The sequence below is a fragment of the Balaenoptera musculus genome, chromosome 8, assembly GCF_009873245.2.
Source record: "Balaenoptera musculus isolate JJ_BM4_2016_0621 chromosome 8, mBalMus1.pri.v3, whole genome shotgun sequence".
NCBI classification, from domain to species: Eukaryota; Metazoa; Chordata; class Mammalia; order Artiodactyla; family Balaenopteridae; genus Balaenoptera; species Balaenoptera musculus.
In genome coordinates this window covers 108,503,029-108,522,827 of record NC_045792.1, presented here as the reverse complement: position 1 = coordinate 108,522,827, position 19,799 = coordinate 108,503,029, and the positions used below count along the sequence as shown (strand labels likewise).

The 19,799-nt window shown below is 67.2% G+C and overlaps 2 protein-coding genes across 4 annotated transcripts; one reads left to right on the top strand and one right to left on the bottom strand.

Moving 5' to 3' along the window:
• Positions 1-289: 289 nt before the first annotated feature.
• TSSC4 (tumor suppressing subtransferable candidate 4) lies at positions 290-3,351 on the top strand. Of its 3 annotated transcripts, none has more exons than XM_036860384.1 (4): positions 290-408; positions 978-1,138; positions 1,836-1,949; positions 2,106-3,351. In XM_036860384.1, exon 4 carries the CDS (start codon positions 2,128-2,130, stop codon positions 3,103-3,105), a length of 978 nt encoding a protein of 325 aa, XP_036716279.1. In that variant the 5' UTR covers positions 290-408; positions 978-1,138; positions 1,836-1,949; positions 2,106-2,127; the 3' UTR covers positions 3,106-3,351. The 3 variants fall into 3 exon arrangements, with proteins under 3 accessions (XP_036716279.1, XP_036716281.1, XP_036716280.1); XM_036860385.1 differs by lacking the exon at positions 290-408 and adding an exon at positions 419-670; XM_036860386.1 differs by lacking the exon at positions 978-1,138 and having other exon boundaries at positions 292-408.
• A 1,695-nt stretch (positions 3,352-5,046) lies between these two features.
• Positions 5,047-19,556, bottom strand: TRPM5 (transient receptor potential cation channel subfamily M member 5). The gene is given in 23 exon segments (XM_036861047.1): positions 5,047-5,202; positions 5,679-5,807; positions 5,980-6,165; positions 6,608-6,746; positions 10,120-10,294; positions 10,387-10,519; positions 10,709-10,827; positions 10,955-11,363; positions 11,598-11,710; positions 12,141-12,286; positions 12,633-12,756; positions 12,826-13,133; positions 13,136-13,346; positions 13,611-13,731; positions 14,826-14,866; positions 14,868-14,927; positions 15,195-15,386; positions 15,489-15,553; positions 16,778-16,858; positions 16,861-16,960; positions 17,726-17,892; positions 18,502-18,682; positions 19,440-19,556. Coding segments are annotated over 23 exon segments (3,333 nt in total). The 3' UTR covers positions 5,047-5,186.
• Positions 19,557-19,799: the final 243 nt, after the last annotated feature.

The window sequence follows — 19,799 nt, the reverse complement described above, 5'->3', positions numbered from 1 at the left end:
GGCGTGGCCGGCCGCTCCAGGCCAGGACCGGAAGTGCCCGGGAACGACGCCGCACGCGTTGACGCACTTCCGGTCCTCGCGGCTTCCGGCAAGTGGCGCTGCGGCCCCGGGAACGCGGCGCTGACCGTTAGCCCTCGAGCATTTTGGGAGTCGTAGTTCCGCCTCCCAGCCTCCCTCCTGGCCTTAGTCAATTCCGGTCTCTTCGCGAGAGAGCGCCGTTTCCGGGAGCGAAGACAGCGAATGCGCAGAGACCACACTCCCGATAGGCCTCGGGAGTAGCGGCCCAGTGACTTGTGGGAGATGTAGTTCTTCAGGCGCGGAAGCCGCGGCCGTCGGCCGGCAGAGGACTCAGTTTCCCAGAGGGCCGAGCGCGGCGCAAGATGGAGGCAGCCAGGCCGCGGTGAGCCGGTAGGTTTGTGGTGGGGAGGACGGTGCTGCTGGGCGGTCGGGCTTCGGTAGGCCGCCGTCCGCAGTCTGCTGCGCCGAGCAGGGAGACCCTCGTGAGGCCCGGACCCTTGGCCCATCCACGCGAGTTGGCCCCAGAACTTAAGCCCCCGACACGGAGAGCCTGCTGGGCACGGGCTGAGGCCCTGGGCGCGTGGAGTGGAGAAAGTCAAGGGTCCGCCTCCCAGGGGAGCGAGACAACCGGCAAAGAAGCCAGTGTTCCCTGGTACCTGGCCTGCCCGGACCCCGGCCCTGAGAAAACCCCGAGCCCCCCAGGCCCTCAGCCTGTACTCAGTCCTGCCCTGCGCTGAGCTCGGGAAGTTCTCAGAGAACTCAGAGACGCAGACCTCGCATTCCCTATCTTGGGGCGCGATCCCCGTCTCTCCGCGGCGTGTCCCACTCACCACGGGCGTTCCCGCGATTTCAGGGGACGGGGTTGCAAATTTAGGAAGCCGGAGTCAGGTTGGAACTCCAGCTTTGCCTGCAACATACTGTATGACGGGCAAATTCTCTCCCCGCTCCGGTCCTGCCAGCTCTAAAACAGACACCATTGGCGTTTACTTCGTGTCCCTTTCCTGGAGTTGTGCCTTCAATTTGGGAGTCACGCGAGGCCCAGAGGAATGGAGATCTTGCCTGTGTTTGATCTGGTGCCGGGCACTCAGAGCCACTCCTGGTCTGCCTGGCCTGGTCCTCGGTGGGTGCACGAGCAACGGGTCACCGTGGGCGAGGGTGGCTTGGTGGGAGGAGGGAGTTGGTGGACGGAGGGCTGTGCGGAGGGTGAGACTGGGCTGTCCTCTGAGCCTGCAAACAAGCTTCAGGGTGCCTGGTGACACTGGAACACTAACCAGGTGTTGGCAGCACTTCTCTGCTCAGCTGGGAGAGTGACGGGTGTGCGGAGGAGCACAGGACAAATGCCCCAGGAGCTGTGGGGCTGGCCTCTGCGGAGCAGGGCCGCTCCGGCTTCCTGAGCGCTTGGCCCGCAGATGCCAAGGATGTGTCCGCAGACTCCTGGAGCTCCAGGGCGTCTCACAGCGGCCAGGAGCACACCTCCTCCCCACGGAGCAGGCAGGCGCCCGGCCTTTGTGGGGTACTCGCTGTCTGCCACGCACCACGCACCGTGCTTGGCCGAGAGAGGGAGTGCAGAGCAGAGGTCGCTCTCGGCCCCGGGTTCAAGCCCTGGCTGGCTGCTTAGACCCCCCTGCAGCAGGCCTCCTAGTGGCTTTAGTCAGACTGGCTGGAGAGGATTGAATGAGGTGACACGTCAGAAGGACCGGCTCCTGGGCCTGGCTGTGTCAGGGGCTCCGTAAACCCAGGCCCACTCCCGGGGTGGTGGCTCCACTCCAGCACGTCTGCCGTCTGGTCTGAGGCTGCCTCTCCCTCCCTGCCCTCAGCCAGCCACTGAGCCGCTGAGCAGAGCCGTGCCTGGGGGGGGCCTTTGCGACCAAGAACCTTCTCCAGCGCTCGGCCCACCAGCCGTCCAGCACAGGCGCCCAGCAGCCAGGGAGGTAAGAGGAGGGCTTTCGGGGTGGGGGGCCTGGCCGTTCCTCCTTGGACGCAGCTCTTCCTGCTCATCCTTCCCCGGGGTGGTGGGTCTGCAGGAGGGACTTGTTCTGAGCTGGTGGTGTCCCCAGTGACCGACTCCCTGGGCTGCTTTGGTGCAGGTGTGGCGTGGCTGGGGGACACATGGCTGAGGCGGGGGACGGCCAGCACTTCCTTGGCTCCGGGGGCGACGCTCTGCCTCCCGACCCCGTCTGCCTCAGCGACTCGGACTCCGACCTCAGCCTACCCGATGATGCTGAGGTGGAAGCTCTGTCTCCAGGGGCGCCGCCCGGGGAGGCCCTGGGGGATTCGGGCCCCGATGAGCCCCCCTCGCCCCCCAGGCGCTTCCCCACAGCGGCGGTGCAGCCCTTCCACCTGAGAGGCACGAGCCCCACCTTCTCCCAGCGCAGCCACGACATCTTCGACGGCCTGGAGCGGGCAGCCAGGCGGGCTCCGCCCTCCGCGGCCCCAGCCGGCCCCGGCGACAGTGGGGGCTTCCGGCAGCTGCCGACACTCTCCAGCCAGCCTCCAGCGGGGGGCCTGAGCAGGGCCACTCGGAATCCCGCTCCCCTGAGGGTGCCCCCCGTCCCTGACTACGTGGCCCACCCCGAGCGCTGGACCAAGTACAGCCTGGAGGACGTGGCTGAGGTCAGCAAACAGAGCAACCGGGCCGCCGCCCTGGCCTTCCTGGGCCCCCAGAGCCTGGCCGCCCCCAGCGACTACGTGCCCTCCTTCAACCAGGACCCCTCCAGCTGTGGGGAGGGCCGGCTCATCTTCACCAAACCGGTCCGAACCGGCGAGGCCCGGCTTGACAAGAGGAGGGTCCCGAGGAAGGCAGGGGAGCCGGGTGGGGGCACCCGTGGGATCCCGGGAGCGGCGGGGGGCGAGGGCCCCGTGGAGCTGGCCCACCTGGCCAGGCCCGGGAGCCCGGAGGCCGAGGAGTGGAGCAGACCCCGGGGGGGCCTGCAGGAGGTGGGTGCACCCGAGGGGGAGGCCCACGCGGGGTCTGGGGCCAGCGCCCTGCCGGTGGAGACGGTGGGCTTCCACAGCAGCAAGAAGCGGAGCAGGGGCCAATTCCGGAGCAAGGGCAGCAGCCCCGAGGCCCCAGGCGCGGAGGTCTGAGTGGGGAGACTGCCTGGCCGCCTGCCTGCCCTGGCTGAGCTGGAGGGACGGCCACCACTGTCCCCCCGGGGTGGCTTCAGGGGTGGCGCAGGCTCGGGGCCCCACCCCCAGGGAAGGGAGCCAAAGGGGGGCCTGTCGGTGGCACCAGCGGCCAGAGCAGAGACCTTGCTGAGGGTGTGGGCCAGGGGATGGCGGAAGCCCTGACCCACCTCGTGCCCAGGGGGACAGTAAAAGCTCTGGGTGTTCCTCAGGCTCCGTGTCTCTTTGTCACCCCCCCTCCGCCCAGGACTGTGGCCAGGGCCCTCTCTTCTCTCCAGACACCCCATCACCCTGTTCCCACATTGGAGCCTCCCAGCTTAGCGTCAGGGGGTTCTGAAGGTTTTTAAATCAAGCCTGTGTTCCTCAGTGGCACGTCTTCCCAGCCTAGCTGAGGTGACCCCCTCCTCAGTCCATAGCAAGAGGTGGAGACCCCAGACCCATCCAGGGGCGGGCTCACAGCCGCTGGTGTGCAGCCCCTGCCCCCAGCATACGCCTGTAGACCCCAGGGCTGGGAGGGGGAAGCGCCAGCTGAGCGGTGCCCTCTCCAGCCCAGACCAAGCTCGCCCTTGACACTGTCCTACTCAGGCTGTGTGAAGATGGCCGGTGTCCTGGAACAGTGTCGCCAGGGCTGCTGAGCTGCTGTGCAGGGCGATGAGGCCGGTCCCCAGAGGGTGCTGGGGAGGCAGCCGGGAGTGGGCGTGGCTCTCCTGTGACAGCACTTGGGGTTGGCCAGCCCCTCGTGCTGCTGAGCCCCGGGCCTGGCCCTGCCCCTGCTGCCCCGACCCCAGGGCTCCAGGTCCCTAAGGGAAGGAGAGACCGGCCTGGCTGGCCACTCAGCTGGGGCAAGCTCAGGAGCCCAGACCCCCTCCCCGCAGGGCAGGAAATCCCTCTCCCCCTGCACGTGCTTTACTGACCACCTGACACCTCCCAGACATCCCCGGGGTCCACTCATGTGGGGCTGCAGCCCAAGGTGTGGGTGTGCTTTAAGATACAGCAGCTTTGGGGGCGGGTCCTCTTGGGGAGGTGACCCGCAGCTGCTGCCCAGGCTGGACAGCCCGGCACTCACCGTGCGAGCTGTTGGGGGCGTGCGGTGGCAGCCGACACACACAGTGAACACTCAGTCTTGGGTCTTAAAGGACAGAAATTTCAAGTGCAAAAGTTTCAGAAAAAGACCAGTCTCTTGGTGGGCGACACAGGTTGGGCATGGACTCCAAGGCAGCTAGCTGCCCACCTAACGGGAGGTGCCCCGCACAGGGCGCTCAGCAAGTGTCTGCTCTCCTGGTCCTGGCTGGTTGGTTCTGGTCGGGGTCCTGAGGGCTCTGCCTGTCAGGGAGGGCCCACGACACACCGCTGCACTCCGGGCCCAGGACGTCCAGGGAAGGTGCCGGGCAGGGCGGCGAGTGGTTCCTTTTGGCAAAGCCCCGAGCCACATCCTGCTGGGGGGGCTCCACTGGAGGTGGGGGCAGGCCGGCGTGTCTGTGGGGCCTGGGGCTCTGGGAGAGGTGGGCCCCGCGTGCAGATGGTCCAAGTGGCTCAGGTGTTCGAGGCAGCCGGCCGGCCTTTGGGTGTTTCCTGCTGCCCAGGCCCCCTCCACGGGCAGCAGAGGCCTGTGGGTTCCCACCACTGAAGTTCCGGGAGTCTGGTGGGGGAAGGTAGGCCCCTCCTCAGCTGCTGGGTGCCCAGTGGGGCAGCCGGAGAAGGGAGAGGTGGCCCTGGCCGGGGGCGGGGAGGGCAGCAGCCCAGTGGGGCCAGGCAGAGGCTCGGGAGTCTGGGTGGCCACGCCCTCACACCCTGGCTGGGTCGGTGGGCTTCGTCAGAGGGCCCCTACCCACCCTGAAGACCGTGGTCAGCCAAAGGCCGTCAGAGACGTAGGCCGGGCCCCTCCCAGGGCAGGTGGGAAGCGGAGGCCCAAGCCAGCGGGCTGGCGGTGGATTGCTTGCGCCCACCCCGCCCCAAGCCCGCCCAGGACGTGTGGGGACAGCCACACCTAGCGTAGTAGGTGTTCCTGCGGGCCAGCGTGTCGGCCGTGAAGGAGAGGAGCGTCATGCAGTAGTTGCCCTCGAGAAGGGAGGCGCGCTGGGAGCTCCCGGGCCAAGCCCTGTGTCCGCCTCCCCCTGCCCACCGGCGCCCGCACTGCTCTGTGACCCAACTCTAGTGGCTGCCTCTCGAAGGAGGTGGCGGGGGGCAAGGCCCCAGCAGAGCTCTGTCCGGGGTCGGGAGGGAGGCTGTGTGCTGGACCGGGCCGCGTCCCTGCCCCTCAGCCCGTTTCCCTGCTCAGACCCCGTGACGTGAGAGCCCACGCCAGCTGTAAGGCAGCCTGATGCCCAGCAGTGATGCTGGCAGAGGTCTCACAGCCCCCAGTCCCGTGGCGTGAGGTCCGGCCCCGCGCCAGCTCCGCCGGCGCCTCTACTTACCGGCACCCTGCAGGCGAGGCGACCAGCGCTCCAGGCGGGGCCCGTGTCCCTGTAAGCCGCCCCGTGGGCTCAGCACCCCCGGCCGCCTGCCGCGCCCACCCGGGGGGCGGGGCCCCACACCTGTGGGCCGTCTCCCGCAGCAGCTCCTCCCCGCTGTCCTTCCTCCGCTTCTCCAGCTCGCTCAGGAAGTTCTCCTTCTGCACCGCCTCCCAGGTGACCACCTTCTGGTCCAGGGGCTCCGGCAGGTCCCTCTCTGGGAAGGCCAGGCAGCCTCAGGGGCAGAGCCAGGCAGGAGGAGCCCTTCCTGTGGTGCGCCAGCCTGCAGGGTCACTGCAGACGCAGCCAGGGCGTGCTGCCCCTCCCCAGGCCCAGGGCCCCCACCCCACCCCCCTTGGTCCGGGCAGCTGAGTCCAGCCCAAGCCTCACCCAGGTGCGCCGCTTTTGCTGGGCCTCCTTCCGGAAGAACCTCTTGAGCACCAGGTTCAGGTGGCTGAGGAGGATGAAGGGCGGGGCCAGGGCGGGGCGCTCGTGGTACTCCACGATGAGGTGGTAGCGCTGGAACTTCCAGAAGGTGTCCGCGTTGCCCCGCACCACCTGCAACGTGTAGCTGCAGACGCTTGTGGGCGGTGGTGGGCACACGGCCCGGCTCCCTGCGCTGTTCCCGGAGTCCCAAGGGCTCCCCCCCCACCCCCCCGCCGTCCCCTCCTCCTGTGACTTCTCTCCACTCCTCTGGGGTCTTCCACTGCCCCCTCTGCTGCAGCCTTCGCAGACCCGGGCCCTACTCCCTGGGGGGCGGGGGCCTGGGAAAGCATCATCACTCCACCCACACGCACACACCTGCCGTGCCCTGCACCACCTCCTAGGTGCCCTGACCTCCAGGCCCAACCCGAAGGGGAGCCACAGTTTTGGGTGACACCCCATTTCCAGGCCCCTCCTGGGGGCAGAGAGGTGACTGCAGCTTGAGGTCCGGAGGGCCAGGCAGGTCTGGGCCAGAGACACTGGAACTAAGGGCCCCCGACGTGGACGGAGCAAGGCGGCAGGGCGGGCACCTGAACATGGCAATGAGCAAGTTCACGAGCAGCACGTTGGTGACCAGCAGGACGATGACCAGCCGGTTGGCGTAGAGGTTGGGGCAGGAGGGCGAGTCCTCCAGCAGCAGGGGGTGCACGGAGCAGTTCACGCGGGCTTCTGAAAGGGGAGTGGGCTCGGTGCGGGCGGTGCGGGGCTGAGCCGCAAATGCCCTTGGGTATCGAGAGCTCTGTCCCGCAGTCGAGGCCACCCTGGGACAGAGGGCCCTGGTTAGGTGGCCAACTCTTGTGGTTTCCTGGGGATCATCTGGGCTTCAGCGCTGAGTTCCTGTCGTGGGACACTCCAGCCCTGGGTGGCTGGCCTGGTGGTGCTACCCCACTTCCCCACTGCTGCTGGGCCGAGCTCACAGCCGGACCGCAGGCTTTGGAGGCAGCTCCAAGGCCGTGTGGAGGATCCCGGTTTCTGCTGGTTGCTTCGTGGGTCACCCCCAAGCACCACCACCACAGCCGCCAAAGGCTCTGCTAGAGCCAGTCTGGGGAGAGCTGGCCTCGGCGAGGGGAGGTGGAGTCCGTCCTGCAGGACTTCTCGGGGCCTTTATGGCTCTACTGCCTATCACAGGACTCTAAGCTGGGGGGCAGGTCTGCACCATTTCCAAAGCCTATGGAGGCAGAACACCCTTGACACTGATCACTGTGGGCATGGGGACGAGCCAGCCTGAAGAGTGCCCTCTGGGTGGGGCAGTGAGTGCCCTGGGAGCAGGCTGAGCTCCACGCCGTGGACAGGGACGCCCTGGAGGGGCCAACATCCTTGAAGGGCCCGAGGAGCCCAGCTCCAGCCCCTCCCCTGCCTGCCTCTACCCCTGCAGGGCCAGCCTGGACCCCCCACCCCATCCCAGGAGATGGGAGGAAGGTGCAGAGGAAGCGGGGGTAGTGCGCAGCTGCGGAGGCCCCAGGTGCTGGGGCGCCTCCCCATCAAGAGGGCTTGTGGCCCCAGGTGGTGACCTCCACAGGCCGTGCGTGTGTGTGCATGTGTGTGCATGTGCGTGGACCCGGACACACGCCTGCATGTAGGCCTGTGTTTCTGTGACTGCCCCTCCTCCCAGTCTTCATGCTGTGACTGAGTCCGGGGGCACTGGGGGCCTCTGTCTCTCTGTGTGTGCCTGTGTCCCCGCCTCCGTGCTTGCGTGTCAGGCTGGCAGGGCCTGTTTCCGTGTGCACGTGTCTCCCTCACGGGGGCGAGTCCCTCCTGAGTGAGTTACTGTGATGGGGATTGGCAGGTCCCCACGTGAGTTCCCTCCCCAGCTGCCCCCTCCCTCCCCGCCCGCAGATCTGCCCGGGGCTGATGGGTGACCCTCCCCTCTCCCTCCGGCACCCCGAGAGGTGGGCCAGGGCCAGGCCTGGAAAGCGTGTCTGTGAAGCTGTAAACCTGTCTGATGGAAGCGGCTCCGTGGTCACAAGACCCCTGCGTCTCCCCCATAACTCTCAAAGGCGCCACCAGGCTAGGCTGGGAAATGAGTTGTCCTCGTCTCTGACCTCCTAGAGCCCAGAGACGGAGCTTTGCCCTGGACACTCGGCCCCCAGCTCCCGTGGGCGCGTGTGGGGCAGGGAGGGCAGGGCGGCCACCTGGGAGCCCGTGGGACCGCAGGCTACCTTCCCTCTCGGCCGTAAGTGAATTACTCTTGGCTGCACCACCGTGGGCTCACAGGGAGGGGCCGGGGCCGGGGGTGGGGGTGGGAGAGAGACAGGGAGGGAGACAGGCACCTGCCTGGGACCCTCGGTGCCGGCCCAGGCCCGGCCCTGGTCACGGGCTTTCCACTGTGGAACTCGGCCTGGCAGCCACAGCAGCACTTCAGGCTGGACCCCCGGGAGTCTGCACTTCCTCCATCCTGCCCAGGTGGCCCCAGGCTCCTGGGGCCCCCGAACCATGACAGAGTTCCCTCGTACCAGCGTGTGGCCATGGGGGCAGGAGTGACCCCCCCCCCCGCCTGGTCCTGGGGGCGCCCACCTCACTCCCCTCCTTCCGAGGGGCCCCATGGGACTGAGGCAGTGCTGGGGGTCATGGTAGCATCCCCCAGCAGGGGCCATATGGTGCGGGCGGGGAGGGCTGGAGGGCGGGCAGGGCCTCGTTAAACTAATGGACTGGAAACTGGTGCCCACGGATGAGCAAACACTGGACCCAGTGCCGGGGGCTGGGGGACTAAGAAAACAGCCGAGGAAATGAGCCTGCAGAACACCCTCATTAGGAGGCAACTCCCATGACGGCGCAGCCCCACCCCCGCCCCATCCTGGAGGCCTGTTTGCTTCGGTCACATCCTCATCCCATTGACAAATATTTACCAGGTCGTGGGGCGCTGACCTTGCCTCATTAGCTGCAGTGGCCGCGGTCAGGCCTCAGGGACAGTGTGCCCGTGATCGCCTGGTGGGCCCCGGGCGGCCTCAGTCTGACACTAGCCTGAGCGAATGATCCCCTCCACCACCCCTCCTTGCGCCAGGATTGCCAGGCAGGGTCGGGTGCCCTGGGCCCTCACACTGGCCCCTGCTGCTGGCCCACCTTGCTTGAGGGGCTGGTCCCCCCTCCCCCTCCCCTTCCCCTTCTCCACCCTCCTCCCCCCTCCCCTCCTCCCCCTCCCCCCCCTCCCCCTCCTCCCCCCCTCCTCCCCCCTCCCCTCCTCCCCCCTCCTCCCCCTCCCCTCCTCCCCCCCTCCTCCCCCTCCTCCCCCCCTCCCCCTCACTGAGTCCCAGCCATCCCAGGGCCTGTACAGGCATCCCCGCCGCCAGTCCAGGGCTCCCTGAACCCCCATGGCTGAGCCACTCTGCCCCCCACACTGTGCTGACTTGTGGGAAGTTCTCAGAGCCTCCACCAGCCCCAGCGCCCCCAACACCCCGTACAGGGCCCGCCCTGGAGACACCCCTCAGACAGATCACACACACCCAGCCGGAGATCAGGCACACATGCTGGGTGGGTCCCCAGAAGCACGGATGCCATCAGGAGCGGCTTCCTAGCTAAGGGCCTTTCCAGCAGGTGGGTCCGGGGCTGGGTGCGGGGCCGGGTGGATGGGGGCTGACAAGAGACCTGATGCCCACTGGGGACATGCCGGGGGGGGGCGGGGCAGCTGGAGGGCCCAGACCCCAGGCGACCTGTAGTGCCTACCCATCCCCCCTCCCGGCAAGGCTCCCGCCGCCCCGCCCAGGCTGCTCTCTCTCCCTGCAGCCCCGTCTCCATCTCCAGCCTGAGGCCCAAGTTTGGGGCCTCCGCAGCTGACACACATCAGCCCGGAGCTGTCCCCTGCCGGACGTGGCCCTGTGTGGGTGGGCAGGGCCTGGGGGGCCAGCCTTGGGGACCCCCTGCTCTCAGCCACTCCAGGCCGGGATCTCCTGTGACCCTGAAACACCCCTCTCAAGGGCCACATGTCCAGGGTCTTACAAAAGGAACGTTCATAACTGGAGTCGGTTCAGCTGCACCTCGGGGTGGGGGTCCTATGTGGAGCGGGCACAGAGGACCCCCCACGCCCACCCCCAGGCTGCGTGCTGACCATCGATCTCATCCAGTGGGATCTGCCCGAAGATCTGTAGGTATGGCCGGTAGAGCACATGGCGGAAGATCCACTCCAGCTGCCTGTCATGCGGGTGCAGCAGCGCCTGGCTGGTCACACCGTAGGCCACAAGACACACGCTCAGGAAGAAGAGGAAGAAAAAGACGTCCTTCATCTCCACGGGGGTAGGCGTGTGGGGAGAGAAGCATCAGCCCCCGCCTGGCGGTGGGCCTCGGCCTCACCGCCCTCCCAGGGGCAGGGGCTCACCATCCGCTCCACGATGATGATCTTGGGGCCCAGCTGCTTGTGGATGGCAAAGATGTGGATCAGCCGGAGCGTGAACACCATGAAGTCGATGGCGAGGATCGTGCGGCCGGCCTCAAACACCGAGGGCAGCATCCTGGCAGGGCGGGGGTAAGGCAGGCTGGACGGCTGCTGGTGCCCAGAGAGGGCAGGGGCTTCCCCGAGGACACACAGCATGGGACATACAAACACAGGGTTTCCGGGGCCTGAGCAGACCCATCCTGAAGGCAGCCCGGCCCACCAGCCCAGCAGGGCTGCCCCTGCCAGGCCTCTGGGACCCACAGACCTGCAGGTGACACCGAAGATGAACAGGAAGATGGCTACCATGTCACACTTGATCCAGTTGTCCTCCACGGAGAGAGTGACCTTCTTCACCAGGCGCATGTCCTCATCTGTGAAGAAGCCCTGGCAGGGGGCAGACGGCACCCCACCTAGCTGGGGACAGCCCCGCCTGGGCCAGGCTGTGACCGTCAGGGATCGGGGCTCCATCTGGAGCTGGGACGGGGCTCGGTGGGCCGGGCCCACCACTGACCTGCCAGATCTCCTCCAGCACCAGCGTGAAGAGCCAGAAGTAGAGGGTGACCTCAGCCCCCGACAGCCCCTGGGGAGGGGGCCTGAAGTCCACCAGCAGGACGTAGGTGAACAGGAAGAGGAACGCGAAGTACATGACCATGTTCCCCAGGAACACGGTCACGGGCGCCCCCCAGAACTTCCGCCAGCACGTGAGCAAGAAGGCGGCTCGTGGGCCCCGGCTGCTCTGAGTCCTCGGTGCCTTGGCCAGCTCCGCCGCCCTGCACCACGAAGGAGGCCACGGCCAGCGGTGAGACGGGTGGCCAGAGCCCCAAGCTTGCCACTGCCCACCGGGGTCCAGCCTCTTCTCCGCGTCCAGGCTGTCTAGCCCCTGCAGGTCCTCTGGGCCCGTCCTTAGAGGGGCCTCCTCACTGGGAGCACAGGGGGCCCTCAGGGACGTGGGAAGGGCACCCAGAGGCCCCCCGCTTGGTCCAAGGCACCCAGCCAGCAGAGGAAGTGCTGGACACACTGCGAAGGGACACGGGTAGGGGGCGTGCATGGGGGGCCCACACGGATGCTGGGTGCAGCGGGGGCCGGCGCCGGGGACATGCCGCCACCAGCCCCAGTGAAGCGCAAGGCCCCCCAGCTACTCTGTCCTGACAGACCTGAAGGTGATGAGGTTGGTGAACATGAGGGCCGGGCAGAGGAAGGTGCCCAGCAGCCGCAGGATGGGCGTGCCCGAGGCCATGTCCCCCCACCAGATCTTGGTCAGGAAGGCCTGAAATAAAGGCACAGTTGCCCCCCCCCCCTGCCTCCACACCTCTGCCCTGCTGTGCCCGCAGCAGGCCTGCCCTTCCAGGTTCAGCGGAAGCATCGCCCCTCCCAGCCCTGGCTCCTGGAGTCCCCTGGAGCCTCCATCCTGCTGGGGAAGGAAGACCCTTTGATGGGAGAGGCCAGGCTCGGGGGTCCAGGAGGGCTGAGCTGAGAAAGTGGGGTTTCTGCCGAGACCGGAGGTGGAGAGAGGGCTGGACGTGGGGAGAGTGGCCAGCTGAGGGAGCCGGGCAGGTGGCTTCCAGGAACGGAAACCCCCGCCGGAGCCCCCCACCCCCATGGCCGGGACACAAGCAGTGGGAGGCGCGTGAGGGGGGTCGGCTGGGGCACCCCCTGTCTGCCCAGCCCCTCGCCCCACAGCCCTCCCCGGGGCTCACCTGCACCCCGTCGTGGGCGAAGAAGGCCTTGGTGTCGGCCTCGGTGGCCAGGTGCAGACACGTGGTCCTGCTCCCTGAGCGGTTCCGGCGCACCAGCAGGGCGAAGGCGCGCTCCTCGCTGTTACGGTAGCACTCGGAGAAGAGGTCTGCCCGAGGGCGCGGCTGCTGCCTCGATGCCAGGGCCGGCCCGCCTGCCCTCCTCCTCCGGCCGGCCCTCTGCCCTGTGCCTGCCTCCCGGGGGGCTGGTGAGGCCCGGGAGAGGCCAGCCACGTGGAGGCTGCTCATCCCGGCCCGGCCTGCCTGTCGGGACCGGGGGAGCCTCCCTCTCCCCGGGTGTCCCTGCCCGCCCGGCCGCAAGGCCCAGCTGGCCCGAGCTTTGGAGCTGCGTCCTCGTCAGCCGTGTACCCGTCTGCCCCCATAGGCTTTAGGGAGGAGCCCAGGGGCCCCGCGGAGCACAGGGTCCCTGCAGCTCCCACTGCCTCGGCTGCTCACCCAGGGCCAGCTGCTCGTACTTGGCCTCACGCGGGGTGTGGCCCACCTCGGCCTCCGTCTCCAGGTGGGACATCTCTTTGAGGATCTTGCGGGTGGCCAGAGCGGCTGCCACGCCCTCCTGGCCCTGGGAGGCCAGGTCTGAGGATGCGGCTGCCTCCCCGCCCCCCCCAGGCCCCCTCCCCGGAGTCCTCACCATGGCCCAGAAGTAGGTAGCCATCTCGTGGCGGTTCTGCAGCACCGCCCACAGGAACAGGTCCCTCCAGGAGCTCTCGCTCCTCTGGTTCAGGTCCAGCAGCCCCTTCTGCCCCGTGGGCCGCCGGGTCGGGCCCTGCTCCTGGGGGACGGGGGTGTCAGCCTGTAGCCGCGGCCCCGCCTGGCCCCCCGCCGCCCCCTCACAGCTCACCGCCTGGAAGAGCCCACGGCAGGCGTCGTGCAGGAAGTCCTTGAGCACCCGCGACACCTCGTGCAGGGAGAAGGCGGGCGGCTCCCGGGCCTGCTGGCGCCCAGCCCGGCCAGCGTCAGCCGGCCTTCCTCGCGCTTGCGCCGCAGCAGGTGGAAGGGCAGGCTCTTGGGGGGCGCCGAGCGGTAGAGCTGCTGCAGCCGCCCGTACGTCACGACGTCCGCCACGTCGGCGCCACCATCCACGAAGAGGCGCACGAACTCGGGCTTGTTGCTCACCAGTGCGTCCATCATCACCTCCTCCAGGTGGCGGGACTGGGCGGAGGGTGAGAGGGAGCCGGTGGGGCGGGGCGTGGGGACCCTCGGCAAGGCCCCCGCCTGTCCCGCTGCGCCGGGTGGCCCACACCCGCCGCAGTTCAGCCCATCCTGCCTTGGGGGGCAGACAAGTGAGGCAGCAGCGGGAGGTGCCCCGGTCTCCCCCGGCCCGCGCAGCCACAGCTGGGCCAGGATGGACCCGGACACCACCTGCCCCAGCCCTCCACGCGTCCCTGCCCGGAGCTGGCCAGCGTCGGGCGGCACCTTCCACTCCACATCCCCGTTGAGGATCTCGCTCCTGGCGATGTCCACGCGGTCCCAGGCCACGGCCAGCTTCAGCTCATCCGGGTAGTCCTGTGCCTCCTGGCTGTGGCTCTTGCAGGCCGCGGGCGGAGCGGGCGGAGGGCGTGAGGGTGAACCTAGACGCCAGCAGAGCCGCTGGGCACAGGGTCCCTCAAGGTGAGTCTCCTAGACGCACAGCCACGGGAATGGCGCCCTGGTTCGCTCCACACCCTCTAGATTCACAAGACATCCCAAGACCCCCAGGAGCCAATGCCGGGAGCGCCGGGACCCCAAGGGGACCCCAGGGGTGAGCGGAAGAGTGGGGAGCCGGCAGCCTGTCTGGTGGAGACTCCCCTCCCTCAAGGGTGTCCCGGCCCCCTGCCCCGCACAGCCCCTCCCTGCCTGGGCCTGTGTGCCCCACCAGCGGTCGGCCCCTCCACAGGTGTTTATGTCCAAGAAGAAGCACATCAAGAGACAGCCAGAAAGCGGAGACAACCCGAGTGTCCATCAACAGAGGGACAGAGACACAAAATGTGGAACATCACTCCACCCTAAAAAGGAGTGAAGCCCCGACACAGGCTACAACGTGGACAACCCCCGAAACATCGTGCTCTGCGAAGGAGAGCCGCCAGTGGCCACACAGTGTGTGATCCCATCCGTAGGAAATGCCACAAGTAGGCAGACCCTTAGAGACGGCAGATTCGTGGTTGCAGGGGGCTGGGGGAAACTGGGGTGACTAGCAGGGGTCTTCTGGGTGGTGGAAACGTTCTGGAATTAGTAGTAATGGTGCACAACCTTGTGAAAACACTAAAACTCCCTGAATTAATTGAACACTTTAGTTTTTTAAATTGTGATAAAATATAGTAACGTAAAACTTGTCAAAGGCAGGACTTTCTGCGGATTTGCACGGAGGCCTTGGTAGGCTCTGTATTCCTCCAGTTTTGTTACACGTGCTGCCACCGCCAAAGTGAGCTGTGACCGGTACCCACGCCCACACACTCACATACACAGCAGAGTGCAGCCGTGCCAGGGGTCCCTCCCAGCCACTCACAGCCCCCAGGTGGCAGCCCTGCCCCTGGAGGCCGAGACCCAGGATGGGGCAGGGGCCGGGAGCCGCCCCTCACCAGGCTGGTCCTCCATCTGCCTCTGCCTGGTGCCCTCCGTGGGCCTCCCAGCGGGCACGGCCAGGCCTCACCTTTCACCCGCGCCTTGAGGATGACCATGTCCAGCTCCTCGGGGGCCCTCCTGCTCGAAGTCATGCACGGTGAGCAGGTGCGGGTGGGAGGTGATGTTCCGCAGCTGGGACACCAGGACAAAGGCCCCGAGGTTGTATATGACCCCACGTCCCCCAGCGAGTATGCCAGCCCTCTGCCCACTGGGCCCAGGGCAGCCCCGCCCACAGACCGAGGCTCCGCCCCCAGGCGTGAGGGCCTGAAGCAGGGGTGAGCACGGGGCGGTGGGGTGGCTTTGCAGCCAGAGGGGCCGGGCATGGGCATTGCAGGGGGCGGGGTCTGGGGTAGGGACCAGCGCTTGGCCCTCCTGACTGCGGTCTCAGGCGGCTCATACCAGTTCTGTCCAGTGCACGATGTCCTCCCAGGAGAAGTTCTCACTGGGGAACTTCTCTCTAAACTGCTTCTCGGCCACCTGGGGCACCAGGAGGTGGGGCTGGTTCATCAGGGCAGCAAGCACGTCGGTAATGCCCCCCGAGCCCGCCAGGATCAGCCACGGGCCGGCGTGCTCCACGGCCCTGGAAATCCTCTGAGGCGGGCAGGGAGGGACAGCAGGCCGAGTCAGCTCCAGGTCCGTCCCTGCCCTGGCGGGGGACCCTGCAGGAGACCCCCACCTGCCGCCCCTGGCTACCTCCAGGGTGCTGGGGTCACCGTTGACCAGCAGACAGAGGACGGGGGTCTCGATGCTGCTGGTGCCTGCAGACGGAGCACAGGGTCCACCGAGGTGCCCGGGCGAGCGGAGGGCCTGGGACCCTCCCCGTGGGGTGACCACCACGGCCTCAGACCATCAACTTGCCACGTCTTCTGGGCAAACTCCAGCCAAGAGGCTTTTTCTAGAGAAGTGCAGGCTCCAGGCTGCCCCGTCACCCGGGGAAAGGATGCCAGTTCCGCACCTCACTATCCGATGTGGCCGCTTCGTGACTATTTAAACCTCAAGTTGAATATTCAGTCCCCGGCTGTACCAGCCACATTCCAAGGGCCTGGCATCTCTCCGCATCAGGGCAGAAAGCTCTATTGACCACCTGCCAGGTCATCCGAGGCCCACAGAGCACATCGAAGAGGTAAAGGAGGGGCGCTGGTCAGTTTTTTCCCCAAACAAACCAGAAATGAGACTTTCGAATGTGAAGCCCCAGAGAAGCCTGGACCTGCTGGGTAGGCTGTGCGGGAGGAGCCTGGAAAACTGCTGGGAGGACTCCAGGCAGGCGGGATCGTCCCCCCTCCCCACGCCCAGCAGGGTCCCCTCTAACTCCTAAGGCGCCACCTGAATGAATGTGGAGGATCCTTGGGTTGCGTGGGCCGCCAGGCATCAGGAACACAGGGCTCAGCACTGCACCACATGGTGATGGTTTAAACACAGCTTCGGTTGTGTTTTCATTAAAGAGTGCTCAGCTGACAGATATTTCGCATTGCTTATAAATATTGTAAGCAATTATACATATCTTGTTTATAAATATTAGTCGTGCACTAGTGTTAGCAAATCCAGCTTTCGAACCCACCACTGGCCACAGCGGTGCCCAGGTCTCGGACAACACTGCCCCCTGGTGGCACCTTACCTCGGGCCAGTGGAGGGAAATAGGCTTCTTGAAACTTGCAAATCTCATTTTCTTTCCAAAGCTCGGAGCCCACAACCAGAGCCTCTAGCCAGGGGAGCCCCACTGGAAATGGACCTGCAGCCACTCTGCCAACTGGTGGGAATGTCGCTGCCTGGCAGGGCTACTCCCCACAGCTGTGTCCCCTGTCACCGTGGCCGGCAGCTCCCCCTCCCAGGTCTTCCCAGTGGCCTGAGTCTCAACACTCTGGCAGGCTTTGTGCCTTCAGCCGGGAAGGCCCTTCCCTGCCCGCCCTGGTGGTCCTTCCAGCCCTGTCCACACGCTGTGGTCACCCCCCTCCCGTGTTCCCTGGCAGCCAGGCGGGCCTCACCCCCGTAGCCGGTCCTCTGCTCCGAGATGTGCTTCTCCAGCCTCAGCCGCAGCTCAGTGGGCTCACTGCCCTCCCCGGGGCGCCCGGGTCCACCAGGATGAAGTGGGGGTGGTTGCTGTTCAGGGCGCACAGGGGGCCCTGGCGGCCACCATCGTCCATGGGGTAGTGGACAGGGCTGTCCTCCTGGGTCCCGCATGCACATCATGAGGCTGGGCGAGGCTTCTGTCCAGGCCCCCCGCCCCCCAAATGAAGGGAGGGCTGGCTGCTGTTTCGGGAGGCCCAGAGGCGGGCACAGGGAGGGGACCCTCTAGACAGAGCCCAGCGCTGGGGGGAGCTTCTCTCACAGGGCTGCCTGGGCCTCCTTTGGACCTGCCTCAGACCCCTCCCCCAGGGTGGGAGCAGAGGCCACTTGTCCAGAGTCACCCAAACTTGCGGGGCGGTGGCCAAGCCAGGCATTTGGGCACCGATCTGTGCGGGATCCTTGGAGCCCAGGTCCCCATGCCAGGTCTGTGCGGGCTGGGAGCCTGGCAGCCCCCTCCCCATGCCGTTCCCTGGGCGATGCTGCCACCTGCTGGCCACATGCTGGGCATGCGGCTCCCAGCTCCCCCTCCGGTCCCTCCCCTTCACCCCCCTCCCCCTTCCTGCCCCCCCCTTCTGCCCTCCCCCTCCCCTGGCTCTGAGTCATTTCACTGCCTCAGTCCTTCAGAGCAGCCTCGCTCCCCCCCCCCCCCAGGCCCGTGAGCCCCCGAGGTCAGGGGCTGGTCCGTCCACTGCTGGCCTGTCCACTGTGGGGGGACTCAGTCGCAGATGGAGGGCTGTGGTCAGCTGTGAGGCTGCCTTGGTGGCCTCCATAAGGTATGCCCTCCTGCCCCGGGGGGTGGCCGATATTCGGGGGCCTCCCAGGCCCACCGTGTCCCAAGGCCACCGTGCCCCGAGCCAGACGCTCACCTGGGCGTCGTCCAGAAGCCGATGGTGCAGCACGCGGCCCAGCGAGGCGATGCCGATGGCCACCACGCGGGCCTTGGTGGACGTGCTGGCCAGTGAGCGGTCACGCACAGCCTGTCCGACGTACCGGGCAAGGCCCACACGGAGCGCGCTGGTCAGGATCCAGGCACCTGCAGGCCCGGGAGTCACCGCGCCCAGCGGCCCCAGGGCCTCCCCAGTGGCCCCCACCCCAGGGCCCCCTCCCGCCTTTGGGGCATCTGTTGGGAGCTGGCCCCGCCAGGTGCCATCTGGACAGAACAGGCCACGACTCTGTCCCGTGGCCTGTGCTGGGCCAGAACCCAGGAAGATCTTTCCAGATTACAAAGCCCTCAGCCCAGTGGGTGCACAGACCAGGCTTTTTGTCTTTTCTACAATCAATCATTTCTGGGGTGAAGGAGATCAGAGAATCCACGTCCTTGACTGGGTTTTCTGAAGGCCCAGCCGGCCTGAAAATAAAGCCCAGAAGTTTGATTCTGACCCCTGCGACTGGCCAGAGTCCTCCCCCAGGGGAAGCAGAGGGGCCAAGGGCGCCCACCCACGGGCAGCGGGGTGTGGAAACTGGCGCCGCCCCCGGGTGTCTCGCTGAGGCCTGCGGGCCCCACGGTGTGGCCGGGTCCTCCTGGGGAAGGCTCCTCTGCTGCGTCCCTGGAGCTGCTCCCACTGCCACCGTGGCACCGTCGGGGAAGGGTGACCGTGGGGTTAGCGGGCTGCGGGGCCGAGGCCCTGGCCCGGGGCCTCACGTGTGCTCTGAGCCGCCTTCACCAGCCCCTTGCGCAGGACGTCTCGCAGCCACGGCTTCAGGGCGAAGGGCCGCTCCTCGCCCACCAGCGACACCACCAGGTTGGGGACCGGCAGGTGCCATTCGGCCAGCAGAAGGTCAAAGAGCACAGACGGGGCCACGCCACTGGGCAACTTCACGAACTGCAGGGCAGGGAGCAGGGGTCCTGGGTGAGGAGGGCCCTAGGCACAGGGTGCTGGGCATGGGGGTGCTGAGCATGAGTGTGTTGGGCGTGGGGGTACTGAGTATGGGGGTGCTGGGAATGAGGGTACTGAGTATGGGGGTACTGAGTATGGGGGTGCTGGGCAAGGGGGTACTGAGTATGGGGGTGCTGGGCATGGGGGTACTGAGTATGGGGTGCTGGGAATGAGGGTACTGAGTATGGGGGTGCTGAGTATGGGGGTGCTGGGTATGGGGGTGCTGAGTATGGGGGTGCTGGGTAAGGGGGCACTGAGCATGAGAGTGCTGGGCATGGGGGTGCTGGCTATGGCGGTGCTGGGCATGGGGGTACTGAGTATGGGGGTGCTGGGTAAGGGGGCCCTGGGTCCCCAGGGTCCCACAGGCCCCGTCTTGACCTGGGTCCCCAGGGTCCCACAGGCCCCGTCTTGACCTGCGACAGGGTCGCAGCCAGAGGCCAGGGCTCCCACAGGCCCCGTCTTGACCTGCTGTGTGACCTGGGTGTCCCCATCGCCTCGGGAGAGGCTGAGGCCAGAGAGAGGAGGGCTCTGGACACGCCGTGCCTGGGGGTAGGAGGCAGGGGCCGGAGGGCGCTGCCAGCTCCACAGCTGTCTCCACCTGGGGATCTGAACAACCCCTGTGCACCCGCCACCCCCGCTGCGGGAGAGCGGGCGCCGGGGCTCAGCGTTTAGGGGAGGACGTGGGGTGCGGGCAGCCTCTCACCTTGCCTCGCTTCTTCCCAGACCCTCCGAATTCGATCTCACCCCGGCACAGGCCCGGCCCCTGTCGGTCGCCAGCACCCCCGTGGCTGCCAGGACGGGCGCCCCCGGCACCCTGCATGGGGCCCTCTCTGCAGGGACAGAGCCCACTCCTGAGGGCGCGAGAGGCAAGTGCTGCCCCCCTTCCTGCCAGAGGCCGGGGCGCCTTCACCAGGGAAGCCCCTCTCCCCAGGCGCCGCTCTGGCAGAAATGGGGGGCCCCCAAGAGGGTGTCTGCCCCGGTGCCCTTCCCACCGGCCGGCCCTCCTGAAGCCCCACCATGTCGGCTCCGTCTCCCCCTTCCCCAGCCCCGCCTCCTGGCCCGC